This window comes from Alternaria ventricosa (assembly GCF_023758065.1).
Source record: "Alternaria ventricosa strain BMP 2768 chromosome Unknown scaffold_35, whole genome shotgun sequence".
NCBI lineage: Eukaryota > Fungi > Ascomycota > Dothideomycetes > Pleosporales > Pleosporaceae > Alternaria > Alternaria ventricosa.
Window position 1 is genome coordinate 116,591 of NW_026055715.1, and position 18,700 is coordinate 135,290.

At 54.0% G+C, this 18,700-nt stretch overlaps 5 protein-coding genes across 5 annotated transcripts; 4 read left to right on the top strand and 1 right to left on the bottom strand.

Moving 5' to 3' along the window:
• Positions 1 to 201: 201 nt before the first annotated feature.
• J4E93_010771 (uncharacterized protein) lies at positions 202 to 4,221 on the bottom strand (the record flags this gene model as incomplete). Its single annotated transcript, XM_049348648.1, has 3 exons — positions 202 to 269; positions 325 to 2,974; positions 3,115 to 4,221. 3 exons carry the CDS (start codon positions 4,219 to 4,221, stop codon positions 202 to 204), a joined length of 3,825 nt encoding a protein of 1,274 aa, XP_049194213.1.
• Positions 4,222 to 5,271: 1,050 nt separating this feature from the next.
• J4E93_010772 (uncharacterized protein) lies at positions 5,272 to 7,078 on the top strand (the record flags this gene model as incomplete). The annotated part of the gene is made up of 3 exons (XM_049348649.1): positions 5,272 to 5,332; positions 5,384 to 5,952; positions 6,008 to 7,078. 3 exons carry the CDS (start codon positions 5,272 to 5,274, stop codon positions 7,076 to 7,078), a joined length of 1,701 nt encoding a protein of 566 aa, XP_049194214.1.
• A 439-nt stretch (positions 7,079 to 7,517) lies between these two features.
• J4E93_010773 (uncharacterized protein) lies at positions 7,518 to 10,157 on the top strand (the record flags this gene model as incomplete). Its single annotated transcript, XM_049348650.1, has 3 exons — positions 7,518 to 7,656; positions 7,722 to 7,828; positions 7,884 to 10,157. 3 exons carry the CDS (start codon positions 7,518 to 7,520, stop codon positions 10,155 to 10,157), a joined length of 2,520 nt encoding a protein of 839 aa, XP_049194215.1.
• Positions 10,158 to 11,101: 944 nt separating this feature from the next.
• Positions 11,102 to 13,297, top strand: J4E93_010774 (uncharacterized protein; the record flags this gene model as incomplete). Its single annotated transcript, XM_049348651.1, has 4 exons — positions 11,102 to 11,663; positions 11,724 to 11,948; positions 12,000 to 12,202; positions 12,251 to 13,297. The coding sequence occupies 4 exons, from the start codon at positions 11,102 to 11,104 to the stop codon at positions 13,295 to 13,297; spliced, it is 2,037 nt and encodes a 678-aa protein (XP_049194216.1).
• Positions 13,298 to 14,438: 1,141 nt separating this feature from the next.
• Positions 14,439 to 16,836, top strand: J4E93_010775 (uncharacterized protein; the record flags this gene model as incomplete). Its single annotated transcript, XM_049348652.1, has 3 exons — positions 14,439 to 14,549; positions 14,597 to 15,769; positions 15,817 to 16,836. The coding sequence occupies 3 exons, from the start codon at positions 14,439 to 14,441 to the stop codon at positions 16,834 to 16,836; spliced, it is 2,304 nt and encodes a 767-aa protein (XP_049194217.1).
• Between the last annotated feature and the right edge of the window lie 1,864 nt (positions 16,837 to 18,700).

Sequence of the window (18,700 nt, forward strand, 5' to 3'; positions counted from 1 at the left end):
ATCCCCAGGAACCAAATGGGCCGCGACTCAAATCAAGGAGGATGCGGACTATACAAATCAGACTGTCATTGATCAGACGCGAAGCATTGCACGAATAGTAGGAGTTCATTAGGTGTGAAAAAGGGTATGCGTGTATTCGGGCTATTGCGCTGCATGATTGACCAGTCTCTAGAACAAGAAGACAAAGTCCTTTCTCACAGCTCAAGCCTTGCTGTTGCCCCATTCTCTCCACCACTCGTAGAGTGCGATACCACCTGCTGTTTGAACGTCTGTAGAGAACGTTAGTACGTTGTTCTTGATGTAGACAGTATAATCGAAACTTACTCAAGCTCCTGGTCACTCCCACAGTCTTGATCTCGACGTTGCGATCGATGACGGCCAGCACCTCCGCGGAGATACCTTCCTTCTCACTACCCAGCACAAGACAGCACTTCTTGGGTAGTGTACCAATATCCTGGCTTCTAGCCTCTTTCACAATCGTCTCTCCATCCACAACATCATTCTTACTATCCTCTGTCCCCAATATGCCGCTGCGATCCGTCTGCTCAATACCCACAACCTCATACCCCTTACTCTTTGCATCGAGTAAGAACGCCGGTACGCCAACCTCCTTCAGCTCATTGATAGCAAGATGTTTCTCGGATCGCACACTGGTGGCCTTAAAGTCTTTATGCGCAACCTTCTTGAGATCGTCGATGTAGAGGGCTTCGAGACCGAAAGATTCGGATATGCGGGAGAGACCACCGAGGTTGGTGGGATTGTCGATAAGAGAGGCAACGAGCATGACGGATGCGGGACGGGCGTTTTGCATACTAGGTGGGCCGCCAGGTGGGTGAAGGTTGTCGAGGTCAATGCCGGCTTTGGTCTGGAGGGTGATTTGGCCGGTCGGCTCTGTGGTGGTGGTGGTAGGTACCGGGGCAGTCGTAGCTGGTACAACAACATCAAAGCTGGGTTTGATCTCGTTCCCAATTGCTATGCGTGCAGGTGGCGGGTTGAAACCATCAGACTGATCATCACGCTCGAGAGCCTCGAAGTCTTCATGTGTGACGAGCTCTGGTTCCGGTGTCTCGATCGACAGGTATCGGCCTTGGAAGATGCCTGTAAGGGTAAAATCCTGTTCAATATCGACCTTTAGAGTTCTTATCGTCCAGGGAGAAGCGTTGAACTTGTCCAGCCGGCGGATGAAAGCGTTCATGCCTTTGAAAGCGGGATTCTCGGTAATCCTCCTCCAGCCCTTCTCAACAGCTATGTCGAACACGATGGGAAACGCAAAGTTTGCTTCGTGGCGGATCTGAACTTTAGGGCTGGCAGAGTAGAAGTTCAGGTGTGTGATGAGCTCTACTGCAAAGTCTTGGGTTTCGTATGGCGCGACTAGAAGACATATCTTCATCAGACTGGCGATATGAATCGGACTATACTCTTCCAGATTTCCTAGCTCTATCAAGAGACGCGTAGAAAATTCCGGGAACCGACGGTAAATGCGAGCTATGGCCCATTCAAGCAGGTAGCGGTATCGTGGCCATGATTCTACCACTAACGCACGAGTGAAATAATCGAGATGACTCTCCACATTTATGTCATCCACACAGTAGTGACTCATCAATAGCATTGCCTGCAGTTGAAAAGTGTTCTTCCATGGACATTTGACTGCGACTGGTGGTTTCTGATCCCCCCAGGGAAGTTCCAACTCATCCAGTATATTCCGAGCAGTCTCTGGAGATGAGACATATGGGTCATTCGGAATACGATGTAGGATATCTATGACAGCTGAGTATGCATGCCATTCTCGCATACCGTAGTACGATGCATATGTTCGATGCGGCAGGTATTGCTGAAGCTTGTCGGCAGCGACAACCTCAAACAAAAACTCTGTTCCGATGGATGCTGGATTATTGATGAAATCGAGAATGTAGTCATCGAAGGGGAGGCCTCCCCGCAATGATTTGATTGCATATGGGTGTGCAAACACAGCTTTGCGTAGCGATCGAGCAAGTACTGCAAGAATGTAGGACCGTCCCTTGGATAGCTTCATAAGGCGTTTCATGGCTGTCCAGAGCAGACCTTGGATGTCGCAGCCACTGGGAAAGTGGTCCAGAGCGTCCTCAACACAAACTATTATGCATGTCGGATGGAATAGTAGCGCAGGCAGGTGTACAGCAAATGGTCTGATGAAGTCGCGAATCTCGGCCTCTTCCCATAGTGCTGACAACACAGTGTGCAGCTCGTTCGCGTCGATCTTGGCTGGCTCAGTGCGATCAAGAAACTCCATCACGCTCTTGCATGCTGGCGCGAAGGCTGGACCTTGTATGCAGCTATGTTTTGAGTCGCGGAGGTCGTTGATGAATGACTGAAGAGTAGGCAGCTCGCCATCACTCGTGCCAAAGGTTGCTTGGAGCGCAGAGTGATCCACTGGATCTTCCAGCTTTTGGCATTTAGCCCGCAGGGCTTCACTAGTAGGTACACCTTTCGACTGTGAATCGGGATCAAGAAGATCGCAGAGCTTTTGGCAGTGAACGCTGTGTAAGTCACTTGCTACCTCTGGCATTCCAGGCAAGCGTGATAAGCTGATGATCTCGGTAATCTCGGAAATTTCCAGTTTGTGATGCGTTGGGCTTCTTTCGTATCGCGTCTTCAGGCCTTCGATGAGACCATGCATCATGTACAATATTGCTGGTTGGAACATCCTCCCGCCGGCATTCACGAGGTAACGAACTATGCCAAGAATGATTGCACGGCCATTTCGGTTGTCCACTCCGACTTCAGAGACGGCATAGTCGACCGAAGGGACGAATGATGGAGTGTCTTCGGTATCGGAGACAAACCGAGAGATCACTGCAGCGAGTGCGTCTCCGTGAGCGCACGTTGTCGATGATCGTGTGGCAGTAAGAGTCGATGTGAAGAGGCTACCATCCGTTGCCCAAGGCAGAAATCCCTCGAATAGGAAGTTTATGTGGCCGCTCAAGTCACCCCGGCGCTGCGATGTCAAAGTCAGCATCGGTATACTCAGCCTCTAGCAGGCCATGGCTTTCGCCCTCAACTATTATCTTGTTGCGTGGATAGTACAACAACGATAACAACGATATCGTCTATGAGAATGGAAGACATGTGACTTACTTCGATGATAAAGTCCATATACCAGCGACCGATCATCTTCCTAACGCTCTCCTGTATCAATGGGTTCAAGGCTGCGGTGAGTAGAGTTGTCGTCATCGCGGGAGTAATCCGGGAAGGATTTGTTGCTGAAGAAGAGCCAAGAAGCGTCGTCATGGATTTCAGGCAGTCCTCGACCTGGCCAGAATACCGATGGAGCACGATGGTCTCGAATAGGGTCGTATATAGATCGTACTGCTCCCGGTCTTTGCCACTGGCATCGTATCGCATCGTAGGTGTATCGATATGGTCAGAAGTAGCAAGAAAAGACTGGCGGATAATACCGAGGCAGTATTTGCGTTGATCTGCATGGCCTTTGACAAGACCCAGCCTAAGCTTTCTCCAGTATTCTTCGTTGCTCACACATGTGAATTTGAGCCCAGCGGAAGCGGCGAGCGATATCCATTGGAACCAGGTCCTGTATATCTTGCTAGACCGAGCAGCAAACCTTGCCATGTCGAGGGCATTGAGTCGGTTCCATATTGATTGATCAATGACTTCATCGAGATTGGTGGGCGAGATCTCTCTCTTGCTCTTCAACAGCGAAAATAAAGCAGACAAAGTATCGTGTGCAGTATCATCTAGCCCTTCGATGCCGACGAAGCTCGAAAGGAGAGTGAGAGATTGCGAGTCGACCATGTACGAAGACGCGGCCGGTACCCAAAAGGAGCATTTCAGGAATTCGAGATAGGCTCTTGCAGTTTCGATGTTTTCCCCATGTGCTTGTTCAGCCGATAGATCCGTGGCTAGGGTGGAAAGGCTTTGCTTGATTTTGGAATTGAGAAGAGATGCGGCATGCGAGTCGTGGGTGTAGCATATCTCAGCAATCTCGTAGAGGCTCTCCGGTGACCTTTGGTCGACTAGACGGTCCAACACGGTATTCCATAGTTCCTCATGCTGCGAAGTACTTGCACCTTCTACATGGGCGCTTCCGCTGGGCAACAGTCGCACGCAAATATCGAGCGCGCCGCTGTCGATTCCCGGTGCAGCTCTTAATTTCGCCAGGCTACCATCAAACGCTACCTGTCGGGTATGTTCGTCCAAGAGACTTAGTACTGCAGCGGTGGCCATGTCTGGCGACGGCAAGTAAATCTTGCGCGGGCGTGATAGGCTTTGTCGTTAGTGCGCTCCTCAAGCGAGGTGTCGACAGGCCGCTGAAGGTATCCTGGCTTTATATTCGACCGCTGGATGCCTGTTCTCATTAAATGAATGAAGGTAAGCAAGTCGCATGCGAGTAAATGTTAGGTTGAATGAAGTTTTGTAATTGCATGGTTAGAGTTCACGTCGCAGGGTCGACACCAGTCACATTTTGCGCCCGCCTCAGATGGAAAATTTAGTCGCTACTGCGATGCACACCCGGCCGAAAGTGCGCGGTAGACAACAGCAGTCCAGCAACGCATCGAAACGGAAACGAAGCTGTACAAGATTGCTATGGGCAAAAGATAGGTGTCTGGTATCGATGAGCAAACGCGACTTGAACTAGAGCATGTTGCATGGAAGGCGCTGGGACGAAAGACGTCATTGGTGACTGCGAGGTATCCGGCTGATAGTCCTTGATCCTTCACCGGATGCTCATAGCAGAGCAGCACTGCATGCGCCTAGACAGCTTCACCGTCTGTTGATGCTATGGACAGGTCAGCTAGCTCTTGCTTTTGGCCAGGTCGTCCTGTCGCGTCGTGTTGGGAAGACGAGGGCTGCTGTGGGTACTCGCCAGTACGTACCTAGAGACAGATCGAAGCTGATCCGACCACACAGTATCTCCCCAGCAGATCGCGGAAGCTATTAGACATCCCCTTTGGTCTGGTCGCGTCGCGCTGTGATGGCGCGCGCGTCAATGGGGAGCTTGGCAGTGACGTGTTATCGATCGCACACGGCAACCGCGTGTTGACACGGCCCAAACAATGGCCGACGAGTCATGGGCAGAGCGATCCGTGCTCCACCTCAACACCGCCTATGCACCTGCTGTACATTCACCGGTCGCAACAGCTCTTGGATTCTTGCTACCTCATACTAGACGGTATCTTGGACTACAGAATGTATCCCTTACACACCACCGCCTCTGCGCCTTCCATGCGCGCATCCGACGCATCGTATCTTCAGGCGCTCTCATCACCCGCGCCCATGAACGACGACCCCGGCAATGTCAAGGTGGTGGTGCGATGTAGGGCTTTTGTGCCGAGAGGTAGGTTCACAGTACTCAATTGATATCTACGGAGACTGACAAAGGCTATAGAGAAAGAGAAGGGCACAAAATGCCTAATTCGCATGGACCCAGCGACGCAAAAGACAACACTCTATGCGCCAGAAGAGAGCGGGAACAGCGGACGCCGTGTTTTGGACGACAAGGAATTCACATTCGATCGCTCATACTGGTCGCACGATGAGTCCGACCCGCACTACGCCCACCAAGAAGACGTCTACCGCTCTTTCGGTGAGGAGTTCCTCGACCACAACTTCGGAGGATACCACACATGTATTTTCGCATACGGCCAGACGGGATCGGGAAAGAGTTACACCATGATGGGCACACCAGACAACCCAGGCTTGATCCCGCGAACTTGCGAGGAGCTGTTCGATCGCATCGCACACGAGCCGTCACCCAACACCAACTACCACGTTCAAGTCTCTTACTTCGAAGTCTACAACGAGCACGTACGGGATCTGCTCACCCCGAGGACGACCCCGCCCATCTACCTCAAGATCCGCGAGAGCCAGAAGGATGGTGTATACGTGCAGGGCCTCACCGAGGCCGAAGTCAAGAGCTACGCTGATGTTGCGCGGCTGATGAAGATTGGCGACATGGTAGGCATTTCGCCCATACCCCTCCAGACGAGATACGGTACTAACAAAAGCGCAGAGCCGAACGACTGCCTCCACCAAGATGAACGACACCTCGTCACGATCCCACGCCGTCTTCACAATCCGCCTCAAGCAAATCACCCACTCGCTTCTCTCCGATGAGACCATCGAACGCACAGCACGCATGCGCCTCGTCGATCTCGCTGGCTCCGAACGTGCCAAGTCGACCGAAGCCACCGGAGCTCGCTTGAAGGAGGGAGGACAAATCAACAAGTCTCTTACTACACTTGGTCGCGTCATTGCTGCACTGGCAGACCCAAGACGACACGGTGCGAAGGGACGACGACCACGAGAAGTTGTGCCGTACCGCGATTCGGTCTTGACTTGGTTGTTGAAAGACTCATTGGGCGGCAACAGTAAGACGGCCATGGTTGCTTGCATTGCTCCAGCCGACTACGACGAGACTCTTTCCACGCTACGTTACGCCGACCAGGCAAAGCGCATCCGCACACGTGCTTTGGTCAACCAGGACTGCATGTCGGCTGCACAGCGAGACGCACAGATCGCAGAGATGTCAGAACAGATCCGCAGTCTACAAGTCTGTGTCAACGCCGCCAGCCAGCGCAAGAGGGAGGAAGCCACCGAGCTGGATGAGTACCAGAGGCAGGTCGCACTCATGCAGCGCCTCATGGAGGAGAACCGTCAAGTCTCTGCGGCGAAGATCAAGGCACTCACCTCGGAAGTCGAGGAGCTGCGTCCTACGAACGTAGCTCTACGCGCAGAGATCGACTCATTGCGCCGCCATCTCCAGCTCGCTCTGGGAGAGCTCAAGAACCCCATCGTCCTGCCACCACCTCGGGAGCTTGGTACGCCAGACTTCGAGAATGAGTCGTGGCTAGGTGAAGGCGAGGGTAAAGAAGAATCTGTCCCTGCTCCTGGTGACGAGGCCAGCGATGATGACTCTGACTCAGGCTACGATGAGGGTGACCACGATGAGTTGGCACAGGAGCTGCACAACGAGGCAGAGGCCTTCCTCCAGGACCTGGGTATGTTCCGCAAGAAGGTCGGCAGCGATGTCGATCGCTTCGGTATTCGCGAGACACTGGCTGAGCTCATCGGAGGTCATTGAGCATCCTGACGTTGATTATGCGGCTTGGTTGTGAGGAAATCGGGCTTGTAGGCGCACAGATTGGTTACGAATGCATGAGCGACGGCGTTTTCTTCAAGTTGGATTTGGCAGTACCCAAGATTAGTATACCAGTATATAGTTACCAAGAAATGAAAGATATCCCATGAGTCTCGATGAGTTCTGCGGAGAGTTGACGTGAGTCGAACATGACATAACAACAGACGCTGAAGTACACATTGCCATATCATGCTTAAAGTCACATAAGTAAGAAACGCAGCGTATGTTTGCTCGATTTGGATTTTGGGCGCACCCAAGGCTACCTTCGCAGGCGTTGCGACAGCCTCGGCGGGCGAGCTATGACCTCAACTTGAAGCTCCATGCAGGCACCCAAAGCCTCCGACAAGTTCGCGCGATGATACCCCGATAGTCGCGCCCAACCATGTCCAAGCCAACAGCCAACTGGGAAAAGGTCGGCGACAAGTTCTACAGGAAGGTGCAGCTCTACCAGGCCGTCTTCGACTCAGACCTTGAGCTCGAGAACTACAATGTGGTGGGGGCGCCGTATAGCGGTGCTGTAGGTAGGTACGTCCCACCGTCTGCCGACGACTGCGCAAACATGTGACCAGGCGACTGACTTCTGTAGCTGTCTACCGCGATGAGGAGAAGCTGCATACCTACCGTGGTCCCGGCGCGTCCAAATCGAGCATCGACATCTATAGCTGCGCGGGCAAGCTGATACGCAGCATCAACGTATGCAATCCTCTACGTGTTGGGAGATGAAGGACGGAATACTGACAGGCGATAGTGGGACAAAGGCACAATCAAGGGCCTGGGATGGTCGGAAGACGAGAAGCTGCTAGTCATCACCTCGGACGGAACGGTGCGCTGCTACTACGACCTCCAAGGCGACTTCGTGCCCTTCACCCTCGGCCACGGTGCAGACGAGTACGGCGTATTATCCTGCAAATTCTACAACACCGGCTTTGTAGCGCTTCTCGGGAATAACCATCTCATCTCTGTCACCTCGTACGCCGAACCGCGCCCCAAACTCCTCGCTATACCGCCGACCGAGCCCGTCATATCATGGAGCATCATACCGCCTGCCTATTCGCTCTCGCGATCGGTGGAAGTCATACTAGCGATTGGGTCTACGCTGTATGTCGTCGATGCGACTGAGGCGGAAGATCGCAACTTCGATGCCGGACCGTTCAGGCACATCAGCGTCAGTCCGCGCGCGGAATTCCTGGCCTTCTACACAGAGGATGGAAAGGTGTGGGTTGTCAGCGGCGACTGGAACGACAAGCTCAGCGAGTACGACAGCAAGATCAAGACAGTGCCGAAAGACATGGAATGGTGCGGCTCGAATGCTGTCGCGTTAGCCTGGGAAGACGAAGTACACCTGATCGGCCCTCGAAGTGCCGCGACCAAGTTCTATTACGACACCTGGGTGCATCTCTTGCCGGACGTCGATGGCATACGGCTCCTCACGAACGACGTCTGCGAATTCATACAAAAGGTGCCGGATGAGGCGGTGGATGTCTTCAGGCTGGGCTCCGACTCGCCTGCTGCAAATCTGTTGGAAGCGTCTTCGCTCCTAGAACAGAAGAGCCCCAAGGCCGACGACCTCATACAGCTGATACGACCGAGTCTGGGAGAGGCGGTGGACACATGCATCAAGGCCGCTGCGCATGAGTACAACATCCACTGGCAAAAGTCGCTGCTGAAAGCGGCTTCGTACGGAAAGTCAGTGCTGGACCTGTACTCGTCTGACGACTTTGTCGACACGTGCGATACACTACGAGTTCTGAACGCTGTGCGCTTCTATGAGGTTGGCCTGCCGCTCAGTTACGACCAGTATCGCCGCATGACGCCTGAGAAGCTCGTTGAGCGTCTCACGAACCGCAGCGAATACCTTCTTGCATTGCGCATAGCCGAATATCTGCATCTTCCAGCAAACCAGATCCATGGACACTGGGCGCAGCAGAAGGTGCGCGTGTCGACAGATCCAGAGGAGGAGATTTGCAGTCTTATAGTCAAGAAACTGCATGGCAAGCCTGGTGTCTCATTCGAAGAGATCGCACGGGCGGCCTACGATGAAGGTCGCGTGCGACTGGCGACGGAGCTTCTCAATTATGAACCCAGAGCTGGCAAGCAAGTACCGCTACTACTCAACATGAAGGAAGACAACATTGCGCTCGACAAGGCGATCGAGTCGGGCGATACCGATCTCATCTTCCACGTTCTCCTACACCTACGCAAGAAACTACCTCTTGCCTCCTTCTTCCGCGTCATCAACAGCCGACCTGTCGCCACAGCTCTGGTCGAGTCGTCAGCCTGGGATCAGGATCGCGAGCTACTGAAAGATCTGTACTACCAAGACGACAGGAGATTAGACGGCTCGAACCTTCTACTGTCCGAAGCAATCGCACAGGAAAGCCATCCAGCCCAGCAAGACAAATTGAAGCTGGCGTCAAAGTATCTCCAGGACTCTCGCGACAGCGCTGCCGTCTTCCAGCGCCAAGCTATAGACGATGCTGCCAAATTGCTCCGTCTGCAACACCAGTTCGAGACCGACCTCAACGGCCCGAGAGACCCAATACCCGCAGGCTCGCTACCAGGTCAAACATACATCGGGCTCTCAGCAAACGAGACAATCTTCCAACTCATCCGCCAAGGCCACTACAAGCGCGCCCAAAAGGTGCAGTCAGAGTTCAAGATCAACGACAAAACATACACATACATCCGCCTCCGCGCCCTCGTCGCAGCACGGCATTGGAACGAGCTGGAAGAATTCGCGAAGCAGAAGAAGAGCCCGATTGGCTGGGAGCCTTTCTTCAACGAGGTTCTCGGTGCGGGAAACACCAGAGTGGCGAGTGTGTTTATCCCCAAGTGCACGACGCTAACGGTGCCGGAGAGGGTCGACATGTGGATTAAGTGTGGGTTGATGGTTAAGGCGGGTGAGGAGGCGTTCAAAGCCAAGGATAGGGAGCTGTTGCAGGAGATTAGGGATAAGGCCGATGGGAGTACGGCGATGGAATTGGAGAGGTTGTTGGGGATGTTGCCGCAGGGGAAGAGGTAGGCGGTTGGGTTTGTGGATGGGTTATGTAAACGAATGGCGCAGTGGTGGATATGAACATGGGCTAGTGTGTAGTAATCATTCACGTGTATTAAATCTGGATTGTTGCTTACATGTCCTGCATAAAGCGCGAAATACTCTTGACGGGCTCCTCTTCTCAGTTTGCGACAGCAAGTGTTATAAGAAACATGTCTTCATACGGATAGCTTAGAAGGCTACACTAAGCTGAGTGTATAAACAGGTGAGCGTCATGAAACAGGTAGAAGGCTACATTGAGTTAAATGTATAGACAAGTGGATATCATCAAACAGGTAGGAGGATACAATGCCCATGAACTCTCTAACTTTTCTTCTTGTATCTTGTTGTAGACTGTAGTATATCAGAAGCTTCATCAATTCCTGCTCAATTGCCTCATTGTATACGTCACGGTCAACTTTCAGAAGCATGTTATCCCGCTCTTCCTCGGTTGTATCCATCATAATTATCTTCTGGAAGCAGGCCATCTAGCCTCCTCTTTTCCCATTTCCAAGCTCCCTTTCCAAGACATCGGGACGTGGAGGCAGGCACACCCGGCAAATCCCCGGGCCGCTACTTCTTCGGGGGAAAACCCACACTAGCGTCAGCCATGTGCACAAGACCGACCCGCAGTGGCTGCGAAAACGACTCGCTTCCCCGCAATGACTAGGATGGGTACCGGGGCTAGGTGCAGGCTCCGCGATCTAACGAAGAAATTCGTCGCTCGACGTCGTCATCTCGGTGTGTACTCGTCCGAACAGCCTCTAGATCTTCGACACCGGCAAATAAGTGTGGGAATCGAAACGGGGTCATGGCTTTGGCTGTGGTGCCGGTAGGCAGCGGGAGGGAAAGGTACATAAGCCTTGGATCGTCAAGAGCTTGAATGGGGTGTAGGATTGGACATTTTGGATCCGGTCGCCATATACGCAAACATGAGGTTTTCCAACTCTCTAGTCAGCCTCGCGGCTGTCGTACCCGTCGCACTCGCATCGATACCTTACTCGCAATATATCCTCGCGCCCAAATCACGAACCCTCCACCCCGTTTCCGTACACAGCACAAACGGGTCTGTCACGCACCCCGAGAGCCTTACCAGCGCAAATGGCAGTTCCGTCTTCACCGGCGAAGCAGCAACAGCATACGACTTCGGCATCAACATCGCAGGTCTCGTTACCGTCACAATCGGTTCCGTCAACTCGTCCTCCTCCGAATACATCGGCGTCACCTTCTCCGAAAGCTCGTTATGGGTCAGCAACCGGAGCAGCGATGCGACGGCCGATGCAGGAAAAGACGAGACCCTCTGGTTCCATGTCAATGGCACGGGACGGTATACCGCGCCGAAGGAGAAGGTGAGGGGTGGATTTAGGTATATGACGTTGGTTCATAATGGGACGGGGAGTGTGGAGGTGACGGGCGCCGAGGTGCATTATACTGCTATGCCGCATTGGGAGGGAGATGCGCTGGGGAATTATACGGGGTATTTCCATTGCGACGGTATGTCATTCATTATTTGCTTGCTTCTGTCGCTTGGGTAGAAAGACTAACGTGTTGCAGATGAGCTGCTCAATCGCGTATGGTATGCCGGAGCGTACACGAACCAGATCTGTACGATTGAACCAGACACCGGCAATGCGCTTGTTCATCTGCGCGAAGAAGGTTTCTCGAGTGAGGACGACCAGTCGCCGGTTAATGTTACTTGGTATAACAACTATACCATTACCAGTGGCAAGAGTGCGCTGGTTGATGGTGCAAAGAGGGATAGACTTGTTTGGGCTGGCGGTACGTTGATACATCCCCCATCACTGAGTGCACACTGACAGGCATTGGTAGACATGGCGATAGCAGTCCCCGGTGTCGTGGTATCGACAAACGATGTCATTTCCATTGAGAATGCATTGGACTCGCTCTTCGAGGTACAGAACGCGACGAATGGTCTACTCCCATATGCTGGAAGGCCTTTCCCTCCTCAGGCGATATCGTTCACGTATCACCTCTACACCTTGATCGGCGTCGCTGACCACTTCCTTTACACTGTAAGACATCCCGATCAAACCCTTCACACTCGCTGACCAGTTCTCCAGGGCGACATGGACTACCTCAAATCTCTGTGGGACAAGTACAAATTTGCCCTATCCTTCTCCCTCTCCAACATCGACTCCAGCGGTCTCATGAACGTGACTGAGCCCAACGACTGGCTCCGCTTCGGCATGGGCGGCCACAACATCGAAGCAAACGCCATCCTCTACTACACCATCAACCAGGGCATCTACCTCGCCTCAGCTCTAAACGATACCGCAAACATCTCTTCCTGGCAGGAGACCGCTGATGGTATCAAGACGGCCGCCAATGAACTCCTCTGGGACGAACAAGAGGGCATGTACCGCGACAACGAGACGACAACGCTCATGCCCCAAGACGGAAACGCCTGGGCAGTCGTCGCAAACCTCACATTGAACAGCACGCAAACGAGTATGATCTCACAGAACCTGGTTTCACGATGGACACCGTACGGCGCTCCTGCCCCCGAAGCCGCAGACGCCATCTCACCCTTCATCTCGGGCTTTGAACTACAATCCCATTTCCTCGCGCAGAATACTACCGCAGCATTGGAGTTGATGCGCCTCCAATGGGGCTTCATGCTCGACGACCCCCGCATGACAAACTCCACCTTCATCGAAGGATACAGCACGACCGGCGAACTCCACTACGCGCCCTACAACAACGACGCACGCATCAGCCACGCCCACGGATGGGCAACAGGGCCGACATCCAGTCTCACACAATACGTAGCCGGTGTACAGTTACTCACTGCCGGCGGAGCAACATGGCGTATTGCGCCTTCACTTGGTGATCTCAAGTTTGCGGATGCGGGCTTCAGGACGAGCTTGGGTTTCTTTGGCGCGAGGACGCAGGTATTGGACGATAGTATAATGTTGGACTTTGAGGCGCCAAAGGGGACGGTGGGAGAGGTTAGGATGCCGGTGTTGGAATGTGCGGGACGGGTGGTTATGAGTGGAATGGAGGGGCTGAGTGGGGATGTTGTTGTTGAGGTCATGGCTGGGCAGGGGGATGTGGACGTCCAAGATGTCAAGGGTGGCAGGTGGACGGCTACGTTTAGGTGTACTTGAAGGGTGTAGATGTATGAAGATCGTTGAATGTCTAACGAGTAATTGAATCGCTATAGTATGTTTGTGGTCGGTGCCACGATACGCGGCTCACATCTCCAACTACCCTGGTGTAATCCCATATTGATACGGACCAGACTCCGTGAACACAAGAGGTTTGCTTCTCCTCGGCTTCAGCAAGGCGCAAAGCAGGTTGCGAAAGGCCCGTACACGAACTGCGTTAGAGCGCAAGAACTATTACACGCGCCTATATGAGGTCGACATAGCAACGGGTATGGAAAAGAAATCTCATCTGCCGCTTCCCGGCAGAGCTGAGGTTGGTGCAGGATGATTTTCTGGGTCCGGACTATCAGCGGATAAGAAACAGGGAACCATCGGCCCACTACTACTGTACCAGAGTCCTTCACCAACAGAAATCCTTCACGATGGCATGTTGGACACAGACTCGGTACAGTAAGCCGTATAGTTATTCGTCGAGCATTGGACATGTTTCTCCAGGGTAGTGGTGTCCTGTTAAAGTCTAAAAGCGACCAGGCGGCCAGGCAACGAGACAGCAAGTGTCGAGTAGTCCAGGTCAGCATATAGCACGGGTATAACCAGCTGGGAATGTAGCAAATACCGGTCATGTTGACATGCAGATTACCAGTATGATCCACGCTGTACCGCCTACCCCGCGCGTCTGAGTGGCGGAGGGCGATCGTGTGAAACGAGGCGTTCTCGTGATGGCGCGCTACAGCGACGCGCCCGGGACGTCGCTGTGCCAACGGCATCCTTGGCGCATTGTTCCAAAATAGTGTTGCGCAAACCACTATGACCACCCGCTTGACTCTGATCTGCGGCCCATCCCCAGCATTGCATCACTTGCGTCTTGTGTATACACATCTCGAGCATTGCTTCCTTGCACCGGCCTGGCATACAAGTAGAGTGCTGTTTGAGCCATTCCCTCGTTTTACGCCTTCTCCTCCTGCTCGGCCTCTTGCGACCGCCTGCATCTCGCTTCCCCACTACTATCCACTACCACGTCAGAGTCAGGACTCATCACACCGCATCCCATTGCTCGCGCAAAGTTTCTCCGCCCCACTGGACGCGGTCACATTGCATGCGCGTTTGAGCCTCGCATCTCGCTGGCGGGTCTGCAGCCACCATGGACACGAGCTACCTCGCCCAGCAGGTCACCACCATCATCGGCCAGCTGCACGGCTTGTTCGATGACATTGGCGTCCCCAGCCATGAGCGCGACTCGCGCGAAGCAGAGGTGAGGAAGGACGAATTGTATGCGCGCGTGATTGCTGACTTGTGTAGTTGTTCTCTGCTCTGTCCGAGACGCTTCACAACCAATTGCGACAGGTCACCAACGAGAAGCATGAGATGACAGAAGAGGCGCATCGCCTGCTCAAGACTATCCGCCAGATGGAGGCTTCACTGGACGACAACAAGCCCAACCCCAACTACGATGACCAGGACGACCGGGCCATCACCTTCCCCTTGACGCGCTGCCTTCAGGGCCTGAAGGAGCGATACAACTCGGTCAGCAAGATGCACAAGGAGCGCTTCGAGCAGGTCAGGAAACTGGCTGAAGCCCTGGAATCGTATGCGTCGCATCTCGAATCGTCCTTCGTCCAGGTCAAACTCCCGCCCACGGCGCCCAACGCGAAAGTCTCACCCTCCTTCGATATCTCGCCCTCCTACGTCACCAAGCTCGACAACGAATTCACACGCGTATACGAAGAATACACAAAGCGCCTAAACACAGTCCAGGTCATCTGCCAGGAGATCATCCAGCTTTGGGCAGAACTCGGCACACCACAAGCGCAAACCGACAGCGCAATCGTGCAATGTCATCGCGACGCGCCTGAACAACTCGGTCTGCACAAGGACGATCTCGCGCAATTGAACGCGAAGAAGGAGCGACTTGTTGAGGAGAAGCGCGGCCGCGAACGACGGTTAGGGCAGCTGCGCACAACCATCGAGGAGCTCTGGGATCGTCTGGGTATTGAAGAGCGCGAGCGCAAGCAATTCCTCACCAGCAACCGCGGATGTGGTCTGCGCACAATCAACGAGTACGAGGATGAGCTGGCCAGATTGAACGAGCTCAAGCGCCAGAACCTACACTTGTTCGTCGAGGAAGCGCGCGTTCAACTCCAGGAACTATGGGACGCTCTCTACTTCTCGGAAGAAGAGATGCTCGACTTCACACCCGCCTTCTCCGACGTCTGCAGCGACGCTCTACTCGCCGCCCACGAATCCGAAATCGCACGTCTCGAAGCCCTCAAGGAGCAACGGCTCCCTATACTTCAGAAGATCGATCGCCACCGCGAACTGATTCAGGAACGCGATGAGCTTGCACAATCGAGCCAGGATGCGACCCGTCTGATGGCGCGCGGCAACAAGGGCGAGAGACGCGACCCGGGCAAGCTCCTGCGCGAGGAGAAGATGCGAAAGCGCATCGCAAAAGAGCTGCCCAAGATTGAAACCGTAAGTCACCCTAGTCAATCAGCAAGAACTGAGCTAACACATCATAGGATCTCAGAGTCACCCTCGAGAGCTGGGAAGACGAATACGGACGTCCCTTCCTTGTCCACGGCAACCGATACCTCGACGAGCTATACGCAGCCGCGCAAAAGGCAGCCCCACCACCTCGCGCAAAGACACCCTCCAACAGCGGTATGCCTACCAAACCAGCCACTGTTGGCAGAGCCTCAGCAGCGCCTAGCCGTGCCGGAACAGTTCGTGGTGCGCCACCCAGCCGATCGAAGACCCCCGTATCGAACTTTGGCCAGAGCGTATCCGCAGCAAGCATGTCTCGAAGCACTTTCGCGCAATCGGTGGGCCCCAACTTTGGTGCTTCCGTATCGGCATCTGCCCAAAAGAGTCCTTCCAAGATTCCTTCTCGTGCGGGACTGAATGGTACAACAAATGGCAGGAGCTCGCCTGAGAAACGACCACAACTCTCACGAGAAGATTCGGCCACAATGCGCAAGATGGCGCCGCCTATGGCTCCTCCCCCACGTATGAAGGATCTGTTCGTCCCTCCAGAGCCGTCACCAATGCAGACACCGATGAACCGCTTCGAGTTCAACCGTGGAGAGCGCAGTGAAAGCATCGTGCGCAACGTACAACCAGAGGACCCCTACGACGACCGATCCTTCATGGGACGCACCATGCGAGGAGGCTACACACCCACCTACCCACCGCCATCACTATCATCCGCTAGCAGCCGCCAAATATCACAAACGTCGTCCACAGGCACCGCCGCTACAGGCATGACCATGCAATCCGGCTCCGAAAACTGGGAAACGTTTAGTGAACAGTCCGACGAGGTACCGGAGGAAGAAGTCGACTTTCAAGCCTACCGGCGGCAGATGAAGCGCTACACACCCGAGGGCGGCCATGTTGCCAGCCCAGGTCGTATCCAGGGCAAGAAGGTCCGCGGTATACGGAGCGTCGACACGGGCGAACTGTTAACCGAGCAGGACGGCCGCATGGTACGCGTTATCGAAGGCTCAGAAGCGGGCTGGACGACTGACGGCGACGGGTACTGAGTAAAGTACCCTATCCACTTGGACACTTTCTTCTCATGTCGACACGACTGCATGGCTTTCATGCTCCACGACGCTTATACCGCCACGGCCGTTCATCACTTTCCCGGCTCACCGAGCCCTGTTAATTGCTCTTGCTTAATTCGTGTGTGCATACTTTGCGGCTCGGCGTTACTGGACCCTGAAAATTTTCTCTTCTTGTCGACTCATCCTCGCTGCCGCAACGGCACGCACAAGCGGGCTGGGATACTCGCCACGCTATGCCACGTACTTAGAGTAGTGCGCTGCATGTCACTTCCCGCAATGCGACCGGTGCGGCGCCTGTTTGGGTAACGCAGCATGTACCTGCCCAGGTGGCTCTTTTATTTCTTCACATCACTTGCTTCTTTTTCAGCGGTAGGGTGGTGGATCATCCGGCGTTGGCGACCTCGGAAGCGTATATCTGGATAGCGCGCCATGCGCTACCTTGCTTGTGTCTCGTTTGCGCGTTTTGCATGTTCAAATTTCCCTTGTGCGAGGATGAAGCGAGAGAAGTGTGCATAAGGCCTCCTTTCTGTGAGTGGAAGGTAGATCTGTGTGTTGGCGAGGAGACGTGTACTATTACGATTGAACAGAATCCAGAACATTGCAAAAACTTGTGCGACCATGCCGTGACTGATGCACTAGGATGCCGAAATTTGTGATGCATTGGACGCCTGCAAAGAAGTAATATATCATCAACTTTGTTACATACTATGCGTAGAGTAATACACGTTCGTGTATACAATGTCCAGATTAGCGAAAGGCGGTCACGTAGGCGGCAAGCAACACCAACTCGTGCCTTCCTGTGCGAGTAAAGATGATTGACATGAAACAATGCAAGCGCACAATGGCGGGTCGGTGCCGAGGGCCAAGAGACGATCACGGGAAGCTTGGGGTACACGATAGAAGGTCACTCCGTTCCTTCCTCTTTCGCACAAGAGATCCCTTAAGCTCGAAGCAGCAGGTGCAGTTACCGTGACAGAGCTCTATTATGCAAGGCCGTTGGGGAGCCTCAATCGCGAACTAAATTCTCACAAAGGACACGTGCCTTTCGTTCTACCTACCGTGAACTACTCTCCAAGGCCACGACATGACGACAATGACGAAGTTGGTGTCCAGAAAAGGGCCGGTATGGGAAGTGTGTAGAGTGGCACAGTGGGAATAGACTTTCTCTCCACTCCACATCCACCATGCTTTTTTGCTCGACAGTGGAGGGCAGCGGGCATGCACCCCGCAGGAATCCGCGGCCTAGCGTGCGAGACGGCGCCGGGCTGCACGACACATGGTGGAAGTGGTTAGATAGAGTTAGAGGCAGGTAGCGAGATATTGGCACAGAGATAAGGATAGCACATCTGACAGGCCCGGAGCGATTCCACACAAGCCAACCGTGACCGGAAGGCAGGCAGGCATGCGACCGTCTTGCCGCGGGGAGCGCTGCGTGCATACAGAGTCCTAGCTGCAAGCCACGTTACAGTCATCGCACATAGTAGATGCCTATGGGAGGTGCGGGTGAAGGGAGTCATGATGACGGGAGGTGCGCTAGTGTGAGTTTGTCTGAGATCTGAGTGAATGCTAAGACTCAACGTCTTCATGTGATGGCGTGCAACGTGCTGGTCTCCAAAAGGATGGCTTCCACCAGGATGGCTTCCAGAAGACGACCGGCGTGGGGCGACGCGACAGGGCTGGCGGAGGCGGAGGTGGCGGCTAGAGCCAATCAGGGGCTGCCCGAAGGCGATCGTCTGCTCGAGTGTTGTGCATGCGGGACCGACCGGGGCTGAGAGCTGGTATGCTCGTGTGAAGCGTGATCAGCGCAGCAGTAGGCGTGGCGCTGGCAGAAGGCCACGCA